We start from the raw sequence: 21,879 nt of genomic DNA, 5'->3' as shown, positions 1-21,879 counted from the left end.
CTGCTTAACAGCTAGAACCGACTAAAAACGGCTGGTAGAAGCTATAGTGCCAAGAGTATCATTTTGATGTCAAATAATGCACTATCATTCAAAAAGTTGATTCCTACGTAATTAATGATTGATTTGCCCTAAAATAGCCAAAAACCGGCTTAAAGGCCGAGCCGCCGCCCGTTACTTTTAATGTAAACGCAATTAACGGAATCTTTTTATCCGCATATTACATCCTTTTAAATCGATTGACAGATCATTTTTCTATAAGTTTCCCTCATATTTGCACTCGACCAGACACCTAAGACTTTTGATTTCAGGATTTAAACAAAATAAGTTCTCTATTTTAACGGGAGCAAACAAATTCGGCGGGAGACTGCAGTTTTCAGTGGTTCCGTTACAGTATTTTCACAAAGTAATATCTTTAATTTAAATTTTACTTAATGCAATCTTAAATGTTATCAACAGATTTAGACTTACAAACGCATTAAACGCTTTGTTAAAGTTAAACCTACAATTTTAAGCAATAAGTTTTTTTTTTAAATGTTAACTCAATATGGCGAATTTTTAAAATAAGATGTTTTCAAATGTCATTTGAATAAAAGCTTCAAATTAACTTGTAAAAGACAAAAATGGCCTTGCGACTCGAATTTTTATACAGACAGATAGAGATTGTTTAAACACTTTGAACATCAAAATAATTCATAAACCGAATTCTAAATCAACCGCTTAAATATTACCAGAAATTTTCAATTAAATATTTAAAATTTGATATACTACAATAGAAAATTTTCTTCTATAAAATTAGTCTTTTTTTTGTAATCTTCATATCATACGTAAACCAACCAGTTTCTAAGTATTCGAGATAAAAACTAGATCTTTAAACTTATAATACAAATATTTCACATAAAATTTATATAAAAAAAAATTAAAACAAAAATAACAGAATGGTAAAAACACAAACAAATCATAAATACAAATTTTTATTAACTATTCTCAAATATTATTACATAATATTAATAACAACATAAAGAAGGAATAATAATAAATAGGCTGAATTGAACTAGTATCCAAAGCAGTTTCAAACGTAAAATTACAGATTTTTTCCCGCCAGGGTTTCAATCAAATTCAACTATTTCATTTTTACAGAAATGCTTCTTTTTATAAAAAATTAAACTGGTTTATGTGTTCAATCAGTTACCAGAATGTTCTATATTCACTTGAAACAAGTGAATTTTCAGCAGGAAGATGGTAGATTCTTCAAAGGTAAACTTGACAACGTGGCGCGGCATAATGCGCACAGCAGAGTATTTCAGCAAGATGCCGCGTAAAAATGCAGAAATTTGGGCGCGCAAAAAAAAACGCGCCATAGTCCAAGGTGGTGTGGGCAGTTTGTGCCAAGTGTACAGTTGAGGTTTGAGGAAAAGTATTTGGTGCTGATTTGTTGACATTTAGTTTAGAAAAGAAGGGCTCCCATTGAGCCGAGTTCGCTCTGCTCCTTGACAAAGATCTCGAAGTATTGGTAGATAATGGTCACAGCCAACAGGATACCAGTACCAGATCTGAAATAGAAAAAAGTAATGAATAGGAATAATTTTGAAGGAAAAAAAATATGTTTACCAGACTACCAAGATATATTTTCTCAAAAAACTTCTTGGTATACCTAACATTTAAAGAATAGTATTTGATGCATTAAAGCTACAAATCCTATATATTGCATGCAACAAATTGAAAAAGTCAAGAAGACTTAATGGATTTTCTCATTTCGCTTATACCGACTTAGAGGTTAAAAGGTATTTATAAACTAAAAGCAATTACAATTTAAGTTTTGGTTTAATACGTCAAGAAAATTAAATAAACAATAAACAACTAACTTACCCGATAGCTCCCATGAAGTCAGCCAGAACGGACAGGGCTCCGATACAGAGACCACCAAAAGCGGCAGCGGTGGGAATATATCTGTTCAACTCATGGATCATGCTGGTCTCTCTAAAAAAGAAGATTGGTAAAAACTCAATTCAGCGGCTCATATTTTCCTTAATTAACCCTTCCCCAAAGGAGGGGGGGGGGGGGGTATGATGACAGTAGTTCGAAATCTCGGATTTTTTAAAACTTGTTTTGTTCCCCCCCTTATTTTTGTGCATTAACTGGTGTTTATACAAATGCGCCAATTTCAAATCCCCTACCTAAAATTTTTTTATAATATTTTTTATTAAAACTCAAATTAAAAAGTAGAAAGGCGGTTGACTTATCCCCCTCCCACTTTAATAATACCTAAAGGCTAATTGGGGGCGTTGCCCCTCGTCTATCTTAAAATAAAAGCTATATCTTGCATTATTTTTTTCAATTAGGTGTTTGAACACGAATTGCATATAGTAAAAATATTTTTCTTTTTTAATTGTTATCCTAATAAGATAAAAGTTATACTTAAAAATTGTTTTAATAGTTATCATTATATTTAGCATCTTTAAAAAAACACCAAAATTGACCAAAATATGCGTATATATTTTGTACTCACTTGCGTCATTTATATTTCAGATTTTATTTTCCCGTCATCGGGGGTATATAAACATATTTTAATAATATATATTAAGATAGAAGTTGGAAAATTCCCTCCAAACTTAACTTTTCAATGTGTATTGACGATGAGAGATTTCTAGAATGACGCAAAAACTATTCTAAAACAGGAGGAGAGAAATGGAATTTTTTTATATTTCTCTTAATTTTTACATTTTCCCTCCAACACGATTTTTTACCCCCCCCCCTCTCCCTTTAGCAGGGTCAATTTTTACCCCCAGAGTAGGGGTAAATTTCAAATGGAGGGGGGGGGGGGGGGGTAATCCCAACTTTACGTCCTTGTTATACACTCCTGTTTAAATAATCTGCTACTGTTCTACCCCTTACCTGTAAAATAACATTAAATTTTTATGTCGACTTGTGCATTTTAGTTTGATAATGAAACTTTTTAAAAAACCTTAAATACGTACAGACTGATAAACCTGAGATGCTCTAGCTAGTTAATCTTTTTACCTGTGTCCTCTCATGACCATCTGCTGTTCTCTCAGCTGCTTGGCAACATCCTTGGCACTGCTGCCGGACACATCAATCCAGGTCTTGGAGAAAAATGCGCAAGATCCCAACATGAAGAAAATGTAGAAGAAAGCGTGGATGGGATCAGTCAGGATGGAGGAGAGGGTCTCAGGCGGGGAGAGATAGTAGCACAGACCACCGATGGGGTAGGCACGTCCGCCTCCAGCATCGTTCCACACACCCAACAGTGAGACAAAGAAGTTTCCGGCGAATTTGACTGACAACATCTGGGAGATCATGTACAGATTGCTCACCAATGCAGACTGAAAAAAAATATTTTGAATTCTTTTGCATAAAGTTTTAAACAAAATTTTGTGATTTTATTTCAATTAATGATAATGCAGAATTCCAAGAAAAGTCAAATTAAGGCTTTTAATAAATCCAAATGAAATTATGTCAGGAAAAAAAAACATATTTTACTAAGGGGGGGGGGGGGGGGTTAATGCAACCATCTCGTAATCAATGTATAAATGGCACTTGGAAGTAACGGATAACGGCTCAGCCGTTTAGCCGTCTTTTTGGCTATTTATTTCCAGGGTGGGCATACAAAAAAACCACCCAAAAAAACCCACCCAGGGTTTTAAAAAAAAAAAACCAATAAAACCCCCAAAAAAAAGGGTTTTTGGGTTGGATTGGGCTGGGCTTTTTAAAAAAACCCCTGGGTTTTTCCCCACCCTGTTTATTTCTGTCATAAATTACGTAGGAATCAACTTTTAAACATATTTTTTCTTTAAATCATGTGAAATGATACAAAAATTTTTTTTTTTAGATTTCTAGTACCAGCAACTACCGGCTAGAACAGTTTGATAACGTTTTAGAGCGGGAAAGAGTATTATGTGGAGATAGGTTTCGTGATTGATTTAACTTCAAAATAGCTTAAAAATGGCTAAACGGCTGATCCGCCAGCCGTTATCAGTTACATTTCTAACTTTTTGTTCGATTTAGGGAAAATAGACCTACCAAGGATTACTCATGCAAAATTTTAGATCGAAATTCGAATTCTATATACACATTGATTACGAGATGATTGCATCCCCCCCCCCCCCCCCCCCCTATGTAAACTACCAAGATTAGAATAAGTATTAATACCAATCTTCGAGGTTAAGTTTCACTCTCAGTTGCGCCCCTGGCATTTAGGGGCACTGCAAACGAAAAGGTAAAATCTTAAATCTGACAATATAATAACTTAAAACCATCCCGGGACCTATGCCTAAAATGGAGAAGCCAATAATCATAGTTTTAATGATCTTAAATTACAGACAAAAAATACTTAAAAACATATATGATGGAATAAACTAACTTAATGCCCCCTAACCTTTCCAAAAATAAAAAGAACATACCTGCAGAATAATAGGAATATTTGAGGTGTAGAAAAGCTTGATGGGATAAGAGCTGTACTGTCCTCTGTATCTGGCAGATTTGATGGGTAGGTCCACTCTGAAGCCCTGCAAATTTAAATACATTTAATGCAGTCATAGATTAATAGCCTATCAAAGAAAGAGTTTCAGTTCGAATAAAGTGTAAAAAAAACCTTTTTGAGCAAATGTTTAAGTTCGTAATATAAAATTTTGATTATTTACTTTTTTTATTGATATCCACAAAGGATTTGAGGATTTTTGCAGACTAAAAAGTTTAAATCAAGATTTCATTTTTCATACAATCATGATAGGATCTAAATATTCTCTAGGGATAACTCAGGGGTGTATTATATTCTGCAAATAAAGGTACTAAGAAAGAGAGGGAATGTCTGATTGAGCCAATAAATGAATCGCATCGGAATTTACATTGGATCTCATTGGTTGAAATTGTGTACACATTTTGCTACAAAGGCATGTTTTTTTTCATTTCATACATACATAAAAGTCAGCTGTAAACAGTATATTTTCTTAGTAGAAAGCTTTGCGGAATCGTGCTTAATTGCTCAAAAAATTCGTTGTAAATTTTTGGAAATGTGACAGCTTACCAAAACAAAAGCATGGAATATTTACACAACAAGCAGACACTTTTCTTACATTCATAAGAAAATATTAAGTAAGAACTTATTTAATTTAAATATATACGCAGTTTTGCGATATTTTGTTGAGGAGGAGAAAGGAAATTTTCCATAGAAGAGGGAACGATAATTGTTTTAATTTAAGTGAACCTTAAACAATGAAAATTTGGTGATTGCTATTAAATTTATACAACAATTCTATTTAATTTAAATATATTAGGCAAAGATGTTGAATTTTAACAACTTATGTCAGGCGTGTGACATTTTTATTTAGAGATAAATTATTTATTATTTTATTCTAGAAAAACAGTTATTTTAATGTTATCTAGTTGGCTACTCTTAAAAATAATTATAACTGTGGGTGAATTTGGCAAAGGATTTCGCTAACCAATGATATGATATGGTTCTCCTTTACAGTGAGGCTTCTAAGGTTTACTCAATTTTGGGGGAGGTACTACCTCCCTCCCTACAAGAATTACCTGCCATAACTTTTTCTTTCTTTTTATTTCTAAAATAAAATTTTAAAGTTGACTACCCACCAAGAAAAATATAGCCTAAAACAACCCAGGGATCCATGTAAAGCTTCTGTTAATTGAACAACTATATCGGTTAAGTAGTATTAAGATTTTAAGCTAAATACAAAAAATCTTAATAATTTATATAATGGAAGATAATAATTAGATGTTTCATTAAATAATTTCAGACAATGCCTAGACTTCGAAAATGTGCGGCCTTTGGATGTAGAAAGACTACAGCAGATGGTGTAATATTACATAGCTTCCCTGCAAATTACACATACAGGTGGATAGAAGCTGTGGATAGAGGACCAGTGTGGAAACCTAACACTAACTCTTTTCTATGTAGCGACCATTTCTCATGGGTAATTACTTTAAAAGTGAAGCTTTTCTGTAATTAGTGTCAGTCCATCCGTAACAGATAGCTGTTTTTGTTAATTTATACATGTTAGAATTGTCCTATTTATTTCAAATTTTGCATGGTGGTTCCTATAACAGTTTTGTTCGTAGTACTTCCATGTTGATTTTTTACTCTTTTACAACTTTTTTTTGTGAAATGATAATTATTATTAAATTGAAATGAATTTCATGGAACTCCCCCTTTTCAGGTACATTTAAATTACTGTTAAATTGCGTTTTCAACAATTTACTCAATATTTAACATATACAATATCTAGAAATTTTTTTAAAAAGTGTTGCCTAATTCCAAGCCATGGAGTTATTAAAGCAAGGCTTTTCTATAACTAGGGTTAGTCCATCTGTATGTCCGTCCGTACTTGACAGATAGCTCTTTTCGTTAATTTAGGCATGTTAGAATTGTCCTATCGATTTTTAAACTTCCTATAGGAGTTAGGTACGTGTTAGAAAGCAAAGCAACTCTGTAATCGTTACCAGAAAGTCCGTGCGTCCATTTTAAACATGTTGCCTTTTAACTTTTTTTTAACATCAAATGAGAAAAAAATATCCAATTGGTCTGATTTTTGGAATACTGATTCCTAGGCCAACAAAGTACATTGGTATAAGTGAAGTATCTCTATAATCGAGTCTTAATATGTGGGTATGTCCTTAACAATATCCTATATTTCAGCAGTTTTTCGCTTTTATGTATGTTGTCATCCTCGTTTTCCATTTAGGAATCTGTCGAGAATCAAACCTATGGAGGTAAACATCTTTGTGTCGGAAGCGAACCTGTACCAGTCGCCTCCACTACTGTATTCCAAGGTATTTACAAATTAAAACGATGATTCCAAATTTTAATCCAGTTTTACATGTGTTCTAAATAAAATTTAGATATCAAATATTAATTTAAATCTTTTTTTTACGGGCAATTGAATAGGTAAACAAACACGTAAATAAATTAAATTGGCCAGTAAATGATTTTTTTTGTTATACCATTAATATTTCTAATTCATCAGTAGTCAATGTCTGTCGGTCCATAGTACTGTCGGGGGCACTGTGATTTTTTTGGCTGCTGTTTAAGCTATTGCTGTTTCATAAAGAAAGATATCTTTTATTTATTGAATTTTAATTATTTTAGATCACACATATTCAAATCGAACTTTTAATAAACAAATTCTGGAGGATAGGCTAAAGTTGCGTTACAAAACATTGAAAGCAAGTCTAAAAAGAAAAGGTGAAGAACTTTTGAGTGAGAAGAGGAAAAGAATAAGAAGAGACACAAAAATTGAAACTATGAAAATGAAATTAAAGGAAATGGCAAAATATATGGATAGTGAAAAAGTCGATCATCTTTTAACTATGGCTAACAATATTGCTGAGGACGAGATGAAGAAGAAAAAAAGATCTAAAATTTATTCAGGTACTTTTAATAAATAACTAGCGGCTACGCCCCTAGTAGTCTTTAGGGCTACTTGATAAAGGTAGGAGGGGGAAAAGTCAATCTCATACCATTTTAAATTTGAGTTTCAAATCAGAGAAAAAAAATATTTTTTGGGGAAAGGGGGGTGAAGACACCCTCCCCAAAAATAGTTTAAAACCTTCCCAGGACCTATAAGAAGCTTCACTGTAAAGGAGAACAATATCAGTACAGCGGTTAGCGAGATCCTTCGGGACAGACAAAAAACGCTTACCACTTTATATAATAGGATAATAAGCTTTCTCGTATTCATTCGAATCCAGTGGATAGGAACCGGTTCTCATCCAACCAAAAAACTATGCCTTCGGTACCTCGGGGCTAAAAAAATAGTTTTAATCTTATAATTGTACATTCTATATCCGCGGAAAGCCATTTATAATACGATGCAAGAAATAACTATTATTAAGTTTGGGGTATCTCCTTAGGTACTGGATACAAATAGTTTAACAAAATGCATTAGAAAAATTATGTTATTTTAAATAATCAATAATCTAATGTGGATTAATGAAAGCAGTAAGTTTTTTGTTTGTCTGTTAAGATCTTATTTACTAGTTAACCCTTGAGTAAGCTGTACATTGGTCCCGGGATGGGTTTATGCTAATTCATTATAAGCAAGAAAAACTAAATGCATTCTTTGTATTAATATCTATAAATTTTATTTTAGATTCGGTACGTAAGTTTGCCATAACATCTTTTGCTTATAGCAGAAAATGTTATAATCATTTACGAGAGAGTTTTGACCTATGTTTGCCATCAGAAGCAACCATAAGAAATTGGATGTCCAAAATAGGTAAAAATCTATTTAGGTTATCACAAATCTTGACTTGACTTATCTATTGTCTGTGTTCAAGTTTACTTTTAGAAGATGAAAATTTTCTTCTCTTATCAAGTTTTTATTACCAAATAAATATTATTCATTTTTCCTAGTTATTAAGTGATTTAATCATTATTTATATTGTGTTTTTTATTAGATGGAAGCTGCGGGTACAGTCGTTATGCAATCGATTTTCTAAAAGATAGAGCTTCATCTGCAAAAACTGAAGGAAAACAGGTAAAAATGTGTGATCATTTATTAGTCCTTCTCTCATTATATATTAAATATATAAATTCATAGCAATAAGTAAATAAAATATATCTTTTTATGAGATTATTTAGATAATCTTAGCTCTGCCCTAAAATTTATTTTCTTAAACCTCTGGCTGCATATATAGCACATACCTATACTCTTATATTTAAAAAATGTTTTTTCTCAAAAGAGGACTATCCACGAACAAGAGCAAGTGATTCTAAGCATCTTCCAGCATTGACCAATAGTATTTTTTTAGTAAATAAACCTAACTTTTTGGTCAATAAAGCAAATATTAAACATAAACCTAGTATATTCACTAAAAAAATACTATGGGTCAATGCTGGAAGATGCTTAGAATCACTTGCTCTGGTTCGTGGATAGTTCTTTTTAAAAACAAATGCAATATTAATATGATATTTTAGATCTTCGGCAGCCTACTTCTGGATGAAATACACTTAAAGAAAAATCTTTACTTTAATGGTTCGGTAAGAATATATTTTTGAAAATAAGTTAATAACTTAAAATCTCAATTTACCATTTTTCAAAGCAAATCTTTTGTATATGCATTTGATTCTTTTTACATGAGAGGAGCATTCTATTAAATTGTTTTTTGTAATCTGATTTCTAAGGCAAGTATGTGTTTTAACATTTTAAACTTCAGTTGCTTTAATGGGGATAACGTAAATTTTAAAAAAACAGCAGCCCAACTTGTATTTTGACCTGATACTTTGTCCTAAAAATAGCAGAAAAAAATGACTTAACTGCTATGCCGCCAGCTATTAGCCGTTACTTTTCCAACTTTTTGTTCAATTTTGGGAAAATAAACCTACCAAGGATTACTCATGCACAGTTTTATGACGAAATTTTGATTATAAGTGCCATTTGCATATTGATTACGAGATGGTTGCATTACACCCCCCCCCCTTATAAAAAAAATGAACAATAAACATATATTATTTTCAGAAATACGTTGGTACTGTCGACATGGGCCAAGGAGAAGATATATTAAACGACCGCCCTGCAGAAAAGGATCATAAGAGAAATAATATTATAGTTTTAGAATTTAAAGTGAATGTCAGGAGAAAGGAGAATTATTTTTTCATTGCTAATGTTAGATGTCTAATTTGGTTGGTGCTTATCTTGTAGGCATAGATTTAAATAATTTTTAAAAGATATGATTTTTTATCAAAATATATTTTTTTATGCTGAAATTAGTTCGGAGATTTTCATTATTAAATGCAATATAACTTGCTATGTGTCTCCTTGTTTACTTTTATATTAAAATAGTTTTTTTGCCAAATTCTCAGCTTCGTCATGTACTTTTTGAAAGCAAAAATGGTTTTTATAATTGTACATATTGTGGTAATGTTTATATTCTCTATATGCTTTAAATGACTTTAGGCATTAGTCTTAATGGTGAACCTAATAAATGAGAGGAAAAAAGTTCACTTTGCCCATTTTTTTGTTGGTAGCCTTTCAGCTCGAGGTAAAAATATATTTTTAAGCGAAATATCTCTAATTTGAAGTATTTAAACATAAGTAAGTCAATATTATGCATCCTGCATTAAAGTAATTTAAAGAGTTTGTTGCTACTTTTTTTTTAATATCCCTTGGCATTAAAATTTGTTGAGTTTTGTTTTTATTGATATTGTCATTCTTGTTTAAAATTACTTGTTTATTGAATCTTGTTTAGATATTCCATCTAAAGGGAGGGGGCGGAAGTGACACTTTTTGAAACCAAAACTAAAAGTAAAAGGAATTCAATTAAATAAAGAGTTACAGCTCTTAGATTTTGCATGGCAGTTCTTTTAAAGAAGTACAATTTGGAACTGTGAATAAACGGCGGTGGAATCGCCGCTCCCGCCGAGAACCGCCGTTTCCCGCCGATTTTGTTTGTGCTTTCTCGCCAAATTAGACAATTTTCAATCATCTGAGAAAAACTTTTTTTTAAAATAAAAATTTCCCTTCTATTTGCACTTGACACTTTTGAAAAATATATTGAACGGCAACATACTTCTAGTAAAACCACACTTCTCTTTTCCTGCATTATCAGCCTTCCACTTTCCTGTCGTTCCTTATATTTGAATTTTGCGAGAAAAGGCAAAAAATTTGGCGGGAAATGGCGGTTTTGGGCGGGAGCAGCGGTTCCGCCGCCGTTACTTCACAGTTCCATATTTCACCTCTATAATGCAACTGCATTATAAAATCTCAGTGCTGTAACTCTTTTTTTAGTTGAGTTCCTTTGACCTTTAGTTTTGGTTTTGAAATGTGTCACTTCCGCCTCCCCCCTTTTTTAAATGAATATATTAGTCGCACAAGTTATCATGTGTATATATATATATTTTCCATGGTCAATTTGTCTTGGGAGGGTAGATCCTTATCAAAAATAGTTATTAATCTTCCCTGAACATATATAAAGCTTTTTTTTGTAAAGGAGAACCATATTGGGATCGTAACCTCTAGATATCCTGCTACTTTTATGTAAGGATTCTTTTAATAATTCAATTTTAGAGTTAGCAGAAATAGTTAAAGAAGCAGTTGGAAGAATAAATGCATTAGGAAGACTATAACTTATTTGTAAGGAAAAATATTCAGTTTCAACTTCTCAAAAGTTGGTAATTTCTGGATTAATATGTTTTATGAAAAAGATCTTGGATTAGAAATAAAGTTGCCTAGGTACAAAAAGTAAAATATTTTTCGTGGTAAATTTTTAACACTTAAAAAAAATATTTTTGTAATAAAATTGTTATCAAATAATTAAAAAATACAAGGGATTTGTCTAATGAACATAACCTGTGACAATTATACAACAAATCTTGCGATGATTAAAAGTTTTGGGGCAAATTGTGAATCCATAGAAAACCAAGATGTTATGGATAGCTCTCAAGTTTGTTTAGATCTTCAGGTAATGCAATCTTATGCAAAGCTGTTCTATAAATTAATAAGTCTATCCGTCTATAAGTAAGTAAGGCTATGGGGGAAATGAGATATACTCTTAGCCGCTAGTAAATCATGACTACTAACTTTTCTTGACAATTATTTCCAGAATTATGGATCATAGTTAACTTGTTTACTAATTTCCACAACTCTTTTGTGTTTATGGATCGATTTTAAAATTTTTTGTAAGTAATAGTAGAAAAATTTTATTTTTCTTATTTCTCATTTATGTATGTGGATGCGCTATGTTTGTTTAAACAATCATAGGATTACATCTGTTCAGATTTTCTGTTTTAGAATTGCCTTGGAAAGAGCATTGTCTTTATTGCAGATTCTGCCCATTGCTTAAAGGAAATATTTAAACGTTCAAAATCATCTATTAATTCAAAAACAATATATAAAGGGGTGTGTGGTTGTAAACTGTAAACTTTTATTTACATTTCATGAGGGGGGGGGGGGGGGGTTATGAAGTGTGTCAGATACACGGAATGAATATTTCATAAACAAATCCTGCAATTATATATGAAATGTTTAAATATTAATTAACATTAGCTTATAAGAAACAATGTCGCAAAATTCAATGTAATGAAGAAAGATGGAAATGAAATTAAGTGGGATTATTACAAACTTCTTTACAACAAACAAATTGATGAAGGCTATCACCTAGCCACCAAATTGAAGCTGCAACATATTTTGTTTTATAGAGGAAAAACAGTCATTTACATAAATCTATCACATTTTTATGAAGAAAATAAAAACATAAAAAAAGCATTCATTTGTTTTTATGAACATCCCTTAAATTAAGAAGAGCTTTCTGTAGTGTAGAATTAACAAGATTTAAAAGCAAGGTAAATGCTAATAGGTAGATTGCTCAAAGTTAGGTTGTATTACTACCGTTGATGTATTCTAAGAAACTCCTCTTTCATCCTAACCAATAATAAAATGATTTAGTTGGCAGCCTCCTTAAAAAATATTTTGCTTTTTCCATCTTATTATTCTTTGATTTTAATGACAGTTTTTTTTACAGACATAATGCGCACAAGGTAGGATGAAATATCCTTAAATAAATAAAAAATTCACGTGACCATGGGGAGAATATTATTAATGTTAAGTTACTTTTAAAAGAAACTAGCAGCTGCGCTCCTAGCTTAGGAGGTCTATATTAGAATTAGTAATGAAAGTAGTAAAATAGCATAAAACCAAACTTATTAGATATGAAAATTAAATAGCCTAAAGCCGTCTAGGGTCCTATAAGAAACTTCCATTTAATAAAGAACTCAATTGGTTCAGTAGTTATCGAAATCTTGAGCTACAGACAAAAAAACCTTACTTCTTTATATAATAGGATTGCATCAAGTGTAAAAATTTCTTATTATTATTCTCGTTTAACATCACTAGCTCTAACATGTGCATAGTCCCCTTTTTTGTTTAACAAAAATGTTATTTTTACACAGAACTAGCTTTTATTAGCGGTTTCGAACAGTCTACTTCAAGGTTAACACAATCTAAGCTATTTAGGCACATAGAAAATAATAAAGCTACCTTAAAGATAACATTTAAAGAACCTTTATTTAATGAAAGAAAATAACTTTTTCAGCTTGTAAAGTAAACTTATAAGTTAAGTAAATTTCATCAACCAAGGCTTGCGGCACAGACTTTCAGTAAGAGTAATGCAATTGCATTTGATACATTGCGCGTGAATTTAAAAGATAAAGCTTTTTTAAATTCAGAGGAAACTTCAAAACTTACCAGGGTTATAGATAAAGCCTGGGACATTTTAAACAGCAAGAACAGGAGAAGTTCGGACCCTTGCAAAGGCATGATCGAATACTTAATTATTAAAAAAATTACATTTTTAAAAATTTCTCTGATCATTTTATTTAATATTTACCCATGAAAAAATTAGCATGTGATATAAGGGGGGGGGGGGGGGGGCGGAAATGACACCTTTTGAAACCAAAACTAAAAGTCAAAAGGAACTTAAATGAATAAAGAGTTACAGCTCTTGGATTTTGCATTTCAGTTGCTTTAAAGAGGTACTTTTTCCCGCTAAATTTTATTTTGCCTGTTCTTGCCAAGTGACACTTACAATTTTTTTAATATTAACATGTTTGAAATATTACAAGTCCACTACCCTTTTCTATTTATCAAATATATTGTTAAGTATTTGATTTTTTTAGAACCATTGACTAATGAGAACTTTGACTCTAAAGTTAAAGATATGCAAGAAATTACTGATTACATTTCGAGTATAACTGGTAAGTAATATATAACAGAGCTTTTAATTAATAAACTTCATATGTAAATTGTGCAAGGTCCATTACAAGATATAAAGAAGATATTCAGAAAAGTGCTTTTAACGAGTTGGGGGTACTTGTAGAAATAAACCTTTATATGTTTTTGTATAATATGATATACATTATATCTATAGGTTGACCATGAGGATATTTGAAATAAAAAAAATTTACCAGGCAGTTTTTGAGTTCCGTCTAAAAATGTCTTAATTTGTTAAGGTAAAGGTCAAATATATGTCCTATGAATATAGTTTAAACCATTAAACAGGAAAAAAATCAAGTTCAAATGCATTCTGTGCAACTACCCCTTTAATAAAATGTAAAAAAAGAAGACAATTATGTCTAAAGGCAGGGCATCAAAATAGCATGATCATAAATTTATTTATTTCTAAAACCTATAAAACTTATTTTCATATGGCTTTGTTCATTTTAGATGTAGCAGGAAAGCCTATTATAAAAAGTTCAAAGAAGATTGGTTTCGTGGGGTTCTTGCTTGCTTTCAAATCTTTAACCTATCTGTACAAAACTTACGTACAAGAGGGACCATTGGACTACCTACTCACATTTAAGTTTTCACAGGATCATTTAGGTAATTTTTAAAACTTTAATTATTAGTTGTAAACTTTATTCTGACAAAGTTTAAAGACTAGTTTTGACAATTCTTAATATTTGGGGTTAAGGTTAAATCATCATTGGGTTGCATGAAATAACATGTTAACACCTTTACACCAGTAGCACCATTCATCAGAAAGGTTGAAACCATTAGGGTATGAAGAAAAGCATATCATCATATTTAATTTTTTCTTGGGGGGGGGGGGGGGGGAGATTTACACTACTATCTCATCTGAATCCTAACTTCAATGAATGAGGGATGCATATACCAATAATTTAAATCTATTTTTTTGTTAATATAATCTATGGTGTGAATTATTGTTTTATTCCTTGATTTTGCATTACAAAGAACATATATGAATAATGATGATTGAATTAAAAAATAACATATTTGTATATGCCAAAATACAATGTAATACTTATATTTTTAGAGACCCACTTCAGTGCGATAAGGGCCTCGGTTGGCTGTTCAAACAATCCAACAACTGAACAATTCAAAGCTTCTTATAAGAAGTTAATGTTAGGTAACTACTTTTTCTTTTCCTACAAAAGCTCTAAATTTTAAAAGTATAAATGTTTAAGAGCTCTCTAAAGGTTTTATTTTCAATCTTTTCATAAAAAGAAATGTAGGATAATCATCTATGGCTATAGGCGCATTATACTCTTTAATTTAAAGGGGGGGGGGGTGAACCACTTTTTGTAAACTTATAACACAAAGGAACTCGACCATAAAAATTGTTTCAGTGCTGAAATTTTGCATGGAAGTTGTTTTAATGTAGAACAATGCTTATCTGTAATGTGTGCCGAACTGCCGCTCTCGTCAAAAAACTGCTATTCCCTGCCTTTTTCTTGCTTCTCTCGCCAAATTTATTTTTCACTTTCTTTCAAATGCGTCTTAGGTCTAGTTAAAATGGCACATCTTCCCCCCCCCCCCCCCCTCTCTTTAATGTAAAACTATTTTACATTAATCCCATTTTATACAGTAAATATATTTGTATTTTTTGGGGGTGAGGGGGTAATCACCCCTTTACCCCCCCCCCCCCCTTGGACGTCCTTTACATAAAATATTAACTATATTTATACATAATTTAGGTGCCTTTAACAAGTGGAAAGCGGGTAATGTATCTTTGGATATCGAGCATCACACCCTTGGCTTTTCATCCAACACAAAGTTAGAGCTGAATTTAGAGAAAGTGGAAGAGAAGAATTTAGTTCAAGATGAAGTAGAAACACTTATCAACGAAAATGAGCTCCATAACGATGAATTGAATGAAATATCTAAATTACTCAGTAATATATCAGAATATAAAATGGAAGTATTTATTTACACTAGGCAAAACTTTATACTTAATTTCTTAACAATTTTTTGAGCAATAATATTAAATTTTAAAGGAGAGAGTATTGTTGTATTGATATTGTGATCTAATCTTTTTGTAGACAAGAATATATTTTCGAGAAAGCTAAAATTTTCTGTAAAGCTTCCTAGGAGAAATATGTATTAAACTATAATATATTTTTATAATTTTGTTAAAGCAATAATGTTCAAACAAGTAATTGATACCAATAAATGAAGGTATTTTATGATTAAAAAATTAGATATGCATTTACTGTTTGATAAGGTTTCTAACTACTGGTTTGGAAATTTAATCTTAAGTTTTAGCTTTCTTAGAAATTTCTAAACGTTGTTAATATTTAGAAAAATAATACTCTCACCATTTATTTTGTTCTCTCAAAGTCACATATTTGAAAAGGAATTATTTTCAAAACTTCGATATTATATTGAGAGTTTTGCCATAGTGGATATATTCATAAAAAAATTATGGAAAAAGAAAAATGTATTGAATGCATTTCATGTATGGGTGAAGGGGATGGAATCACTGGCCACCTCATACCTAAAAAAGATTATGGCCGTTGTAGTCTAATAAAGCCAAAATCTTTTATGGTAGAGGTGGTCAAGACTACCCATGCTGTCATTATATCAAAAGGAAAGTTTTATATAAGGTTTTATTTGCAAGCTTTGTTCTCTATAAATTTTATCTTTGCTGCCTTTAATAATTAGATACCATGTCTTTTTTCTTTCAAAATTCGAATAGTTATTTATTGCAGCGTAATTATACAGCTTTTCTCTGATATGAAAATGTACAATTATAAGATTAAAACCAGTTTTGTTGGCCTCAAGATGCAGAAGGCACGGTCTAACAAAACTGGTTGTAATATAATGATTGCACATTGTTATAATTTAAGAAAACTGGATATAATACGATACAATACATAATTTTTCATTATGGCTTTGAACCTGTTTTAATGTAACAGATATTAATCATTTCGAAGCAATAATATAATTTTTTTATATTATATAATTAAGTATGTTAAATAAAACTTTCCTTTTAAGGTGATAGTTTAACCAAAATTAAAAATCCTGTTGAAAATATTGTATCTGAAGTTGTAAGATTAGTTTTTTGGAAAAATCCATCTTTCATGAGAGATTTTCACCATGTTAATGGATGTAATCACAGAATTTCCATGGTTTCTAAGATATCTAAAATATTTACTGCGATGAAACTTAGATACCAAAGTGTTGTGGAAAATGCTGTTAAAAACAATATGTTTATACGCAACACCTTAAACAAAAAGGTTTTATTAAATTCGCAATGATTTTTTTAAAGTACCTTATTGATTTTTTGTAAATTGTAACTCTATATACCAGTGATTGTAAAAACGAACTTAATTGAATTATGACAGTTAAAATTTATTTTCAAAATTTCTTAAATAAATTTAATTTTTAAGATAATTTTTATTCAATAATCCTACAAGTATGAAAACATCCATGAATAGCGAAGCGAAAACTTAATTTGTTATCAAAACTTTAAAGCAATTTATTTTAAATAGCAATTAAACAAGGATGACAACATTCATAAGTAGCGAAGCACAAAATCTATAATGAAATAGACAAACGGACTTAGTGAGTTATAGAGCAGATTATCTGTTATAACAATGAAAGTGAAAGAATATGTAAAAACTTAAAATCATAAAACCTTTAAAAAAGGAAAAAAAGGTTCACTACTAAAAATCTACCTTTTAACAAGCATGACAACATCAATAAAAGCGAAGCTCTGAAACGGTATGACAAACGAACATTCTGGTAACGATTATAGAGTTGTTATGCTTTCTAAATAAATCACTATGTAAAGTTTGAAATTGATAGGAAAATTCTAACGCAAAAAGCTATTCTTTCCAGATGTATGAACGAGTCGACACTAATTATAGAAAAGCTTCGCCCTTAAAAACGTTATAAGTCACATTGTTATAAATAATAATAAAAAAATTATGAAGAAGGTTTGGTGATTAAATTTTTGTCAAAGGTCTAGTTTTCCTTACACAATGACAGTTAACAACAGCTTCAAAACAGCTTACGTAGAAAGTCAACAATTCTTTTGTCTGCTAGAATTGTTCCTTCGTAGATTTGACGAGAAAAGGGTTCAGATTATTCTTCTATTCTAATATTTCTATTATTCTGCACAAGATTTATTTTCTTTTCCCCGGATGGAAAATATTTAATTTTCCTCCTAGTTTTTCGGCTTAGGAGGGGAGGGGGATATCTTTTTCAGTACTCTTTATTTAACTCATCTTTTGTTACCCCACTACCCACATATTTCTCTACAATTTCAAATACGCACCTGGAAGTATATAACCACACCAAAGATGAAAACAGTGGCGAGCAAGTTCATCAAGTTGGGCAGATTCTGTCTGTAGAAAGCTTCTCTCAGGGCACGAACCTTGTCCTGTCTGGTGGCCAACAGGTGGAAAAGAGCGATCACAGCACCCTAAAATGATGTAAACAATCTTAAATTAATAAATACTAAGTTCGGTTAAAGTTTATACTATTCTAGTGCGTCTTAGTTGACAAAAATCTTGAATGGCAAGAAAAAAATTACTTCACAATTTAAAACAATGGTAAATTGTGAGCAAACTCGTGGTTTCCCAGGATTAAAATGCAAAAAGTAAATTAACATTCACTTGGCTAACATATGAAAGCAGTTTTATATATTCACCTCAAACTCTGTACCACGTCCAGTGTTGACTGTAGCCGGGCTGAATGCCTTCCAGACAATAGTTTCACAAATATTGGTGGCAATAAACAGAGAAATACCAGAGCCAAGACCATAGCCCTTCTGTAATAACTCGTCCAATAACAAAACAATTAAACCTATAAAGAAAATTAATATAACTATAAACTTTAAGTGAACCTTCCTGCATAATTTTTCAATTAGAAGGGGGGTGGGGGGTTATTTTACTGTGCAAATCAAATATAATTATAGGTTTTTTTTAATATGAAAGAAAAGCAAAATTAAAGTGTACCAAAATATCGTTTAAAACATCAAATACAGATAGGCTTTAATTGTTTATTTGTTACTAGCGGCTACGCCCCTAGAGGCCTCTAGGGGCACTTGAGGAGAGGAGAGTGGAATTTGATCACCCAATTTCTTATTTTAGATTTTAAAAGAAAAGTTTAAAAGAAAAGTTTTTAAAAAAATTTTAAGGGGTGGCGAAATTTTTTTTTTTTTTTTGGGGGGGGGGGTTTCTTCCATCTAATTTTTAATTTTAGTTAAAAATTTTAAAAAATGAGAGCTATGAGAAGCTACCCTGTTAAGGAGAACCCGATCGGTTCAGAGGTTAGCATGATCCTTAGGTACAAACAAACACACACAAACATCCTGTTACTTTAGTATAAGGATAGCTTAAATAATAACAATTTTTGCAAATATAAAGATTACATAGACATCTATTTTTTCGAAAATAAATTTAACACGTTATCGTCTAGGAAACAAATAAAATTTACCTGCAACAAAAAGCTGGATAATGATAAGGAGGCAGACACCGGCTCCAATATCTGATGGGTCACCGTACATACCAGTCAACACATACACAATAGCTTGACCGACAGTGATAACCATACCAAATAGCTTCTGGGCACCGTTGAACAGGGCTCTGTCTTTTGGGGTATCTCCGACCTCTACAAAGAAAATAAAGTTAAAGTCCAAAATGAAATTATATTCTTTTACAATCTTAATTTATTTGTTTCATTTTTTGAAAGAAAAATATATTTATCAATATTACGCCATAATATCATAACTTACTATCCAAAAACTAATAACTTTTCTTAGAAACAAAGCTAATAAACATAAGAACAAGGCGTTTTAATACCTGAAATATTTTTAATATCTCTTAAATATTCTATAACTACTGAAAGATCTGAGAAAAACTATATTACTTACCAATAAGCTTAGCACCAGCTAATAGCTGCATGATGAGACCAGAGGTGACGATAGGAGAGATTCCAAGCTCCATCAATGTACCTGAAAAATAAAAAAGTTTTAATTTATTACTTTAATTGTCTACAGGTAGTTACTTTTGATCACTATTATTTAAAGAAAAACATAGTGGCTTTTATTTAAGACTGGGGTGTTAAGGGGGGGGGGGGGATGTGGTGATTTTATTTTGGGTGCTACTCCCTTAGTTTTAGATATATTTGGGTGAAATCTTTTTGATTGTGTCACTAAATACCCCAAGTTTTGGTATCTTTCAAAAAAAACAGCGGCGGGACCGCCACTCCCGCAGTTTTCCGCCGCCACCAAAAAATTTTTTTTTATTGCATCTCTCGCAATTTGGAGTCATTTGAGACCATGTTATTTTTTTCAAATTTCTTTGCCTTTACAAGCAACCCGTAGTCATTTTTTTCAAATTCTTGTTTATCAAGGTTTATCTTAAATTCAGTGCTACTCCTGTGCTTTTAAAGATATTGAAACAAAATCTTTTTAGATAGGACAGTAAAAAATAGTTGAATTTTAGGCTTTTTTTCCTGCTCTTTTATTCCTATCCCTTCGAATGCAGAGCCCCTAGATGCTTGGGGCGTAGCTGCTTGTAAAGTAGTAAGTAAAGGAAAGATATGGGAGTATTGGGGGGAAAGAAATTTAACTACATTGGAAAATATACAATCAAGACATAAGATGATAATTATTAGGATAATAAATATAACACATCTTTTATACTTAAACTGTAATGATCATTATTTCCAAATATCAGAAAATCAAAATAGGTTTTTACCTCTGTTAGAGGCCAAGATAACACGAATCCAGTAGAAAGGATCCGCTGAGTCTGAGCTCATAATTCCAAACAGAGGAATTTGGCAGCAGACAAGAAAAATAAACAGGGTGATTGCAGTCCATAATACCTTAATAAAATAAATCAATTAAGAGTTGTTTAATAAACAGATAATCAAAATCAACATCAATAATACTAAACTGGCAGTTAATTCTGTTAAACGATGATTATATATCTAAAAAAATCTATTCTGATAGAATAAAGTCAACTTTCTTTTTAGATGATAAAACGATAATAAACAAAGAAAGAGAATGAAACAAATGCTCACCAATGTGTATACATTTTTACAAATTAATTGATACATTTTATTATGTAAATATTACAACATCTTTGAAAAGGCAGTGTAAAAGAATTAATTTCACAGCTACTTCGGAATACGACGACGCTAAGGAGCTAGGTCGTAAAAAGAAAAATGTTGAAGTCTAATATACTTATGTATCATTTAAATAATTACCTTTTCTCTGAACTGAATTTTTCTTTCAGGTTTCTGAATTTCAGGTAATATTGAGCAGAAGGGCTTAACGAATTCTAAAAATTTAATCCCCATTTTGGCTGGGCGATAGTAGCCACCAAGCTAACTTAAAACTCTAAAACAATTGCTAAAAATCTGAAATGGTAACAAAATTAGCATTTGATGAAATAAAAAGCAAGATAAAATAACTTCAAATCATAAACGTTAAAATACATCATTGAAGCCTTATCTTGAGAACAGTCGATCGACTTAAATTTTAAGTAAAGGATGAAACAATAAAATTATGAAGCGTAGCACTATACATTAAGGACGAAGCACCCTTAAAATCACTTGCAAATAAACTTTAATTGGTGCAAAATAACAACTTTTAAATTGAAAATTTCATATTAATAAAGCAGGCAATGTGTAGGATTCTAACATTACATTTCAGGCGTGTTAATACTCAATACTATCATAAATTACTTTGTTTCAAACGCAAAACCAATACAATAATTTAACTTAAAACTAACTATCTTCACTGAACGAAGCATAATAACATACAATATTCACTATTAAAACATGACAACTTTCAATACAGACAATCCGTAATAACTGTTGACGAGAAATATACTACACCACTCTTCTTAGCAGACCACGTCAGAATTCTTGCCCCGCTATTCTACAAATATACAACACGCCACCTCATTGGTCAATATTCTCCAACAACATGGACTAACAACGAATCAGAATGCACGTGACAAATAAAAGAAAAGTGACTCGTGATTGGTGCAGAGGTTCCAAATATTAGAAAATTTGGCCAATGGGAATGCCTGGTAGGTGACAGCTTTAAAACCGGACCATTCGGAACAGCTGATCACGGCTTTTAGTAATT

At 31.4% G+C, this 21,879-nt stretch overlaps 1 protein-coding gene across 1 annotated transcript; it reads right to left on the bottom strand.

Annotated features, from left to right (window-relative positions):
* Positions 1-955: 955 nt before the first annotated feature.
* Sec61alpha (SEC61 translocon subunit alpha) lies at positions 956-21,618 on the bottom strand. Its single transcript, XM_080148581.1, has 10 exons — positions 20,991-21,618; positions 20,480-20,606; positions 19,651-19,731; positions 19,215-19,388; positions 18,427-18,581; positions 18,052-18,198; positions 4,419-4,523; positions 3,019-3,341; positions 1,867-1,977; positions 956-1,550 (listed from the first exon to the last, which is right to left on the bottom strand). The coding sequence occupies exons 1-10, from the start codon at positions 21,081-21,083 to the stop codon at positions 1,445-1,447; spliced, it is 1,422 nt and encodes a 473-aa protein (XP_080004707.1). The 5' UTR covers positions 21,084-21,618; the 3' UTR covers positions 956-1,444.
* Positions 21,619-21,879: the final 261 nt, after the last annotated feature.

This window comes from Acartia tonsa, chromosome 14, assembly GCF_053477335.1.
Source record: "Acartia tonsa isolate MP-2025a chromosome 14, ASM5347733v1, whole genome shotgun sequence".
Classification (NCBI taxonomy): domain Eukaryota; kingdom Metazoa; phylum Arthropoda; class Copepoda; order Calanoida; family Acartiidae; genus Acartia; species Acartia tonsa.
This window is presented reverse-complemented; position numbering and strand designations above follow the sequence as displayed.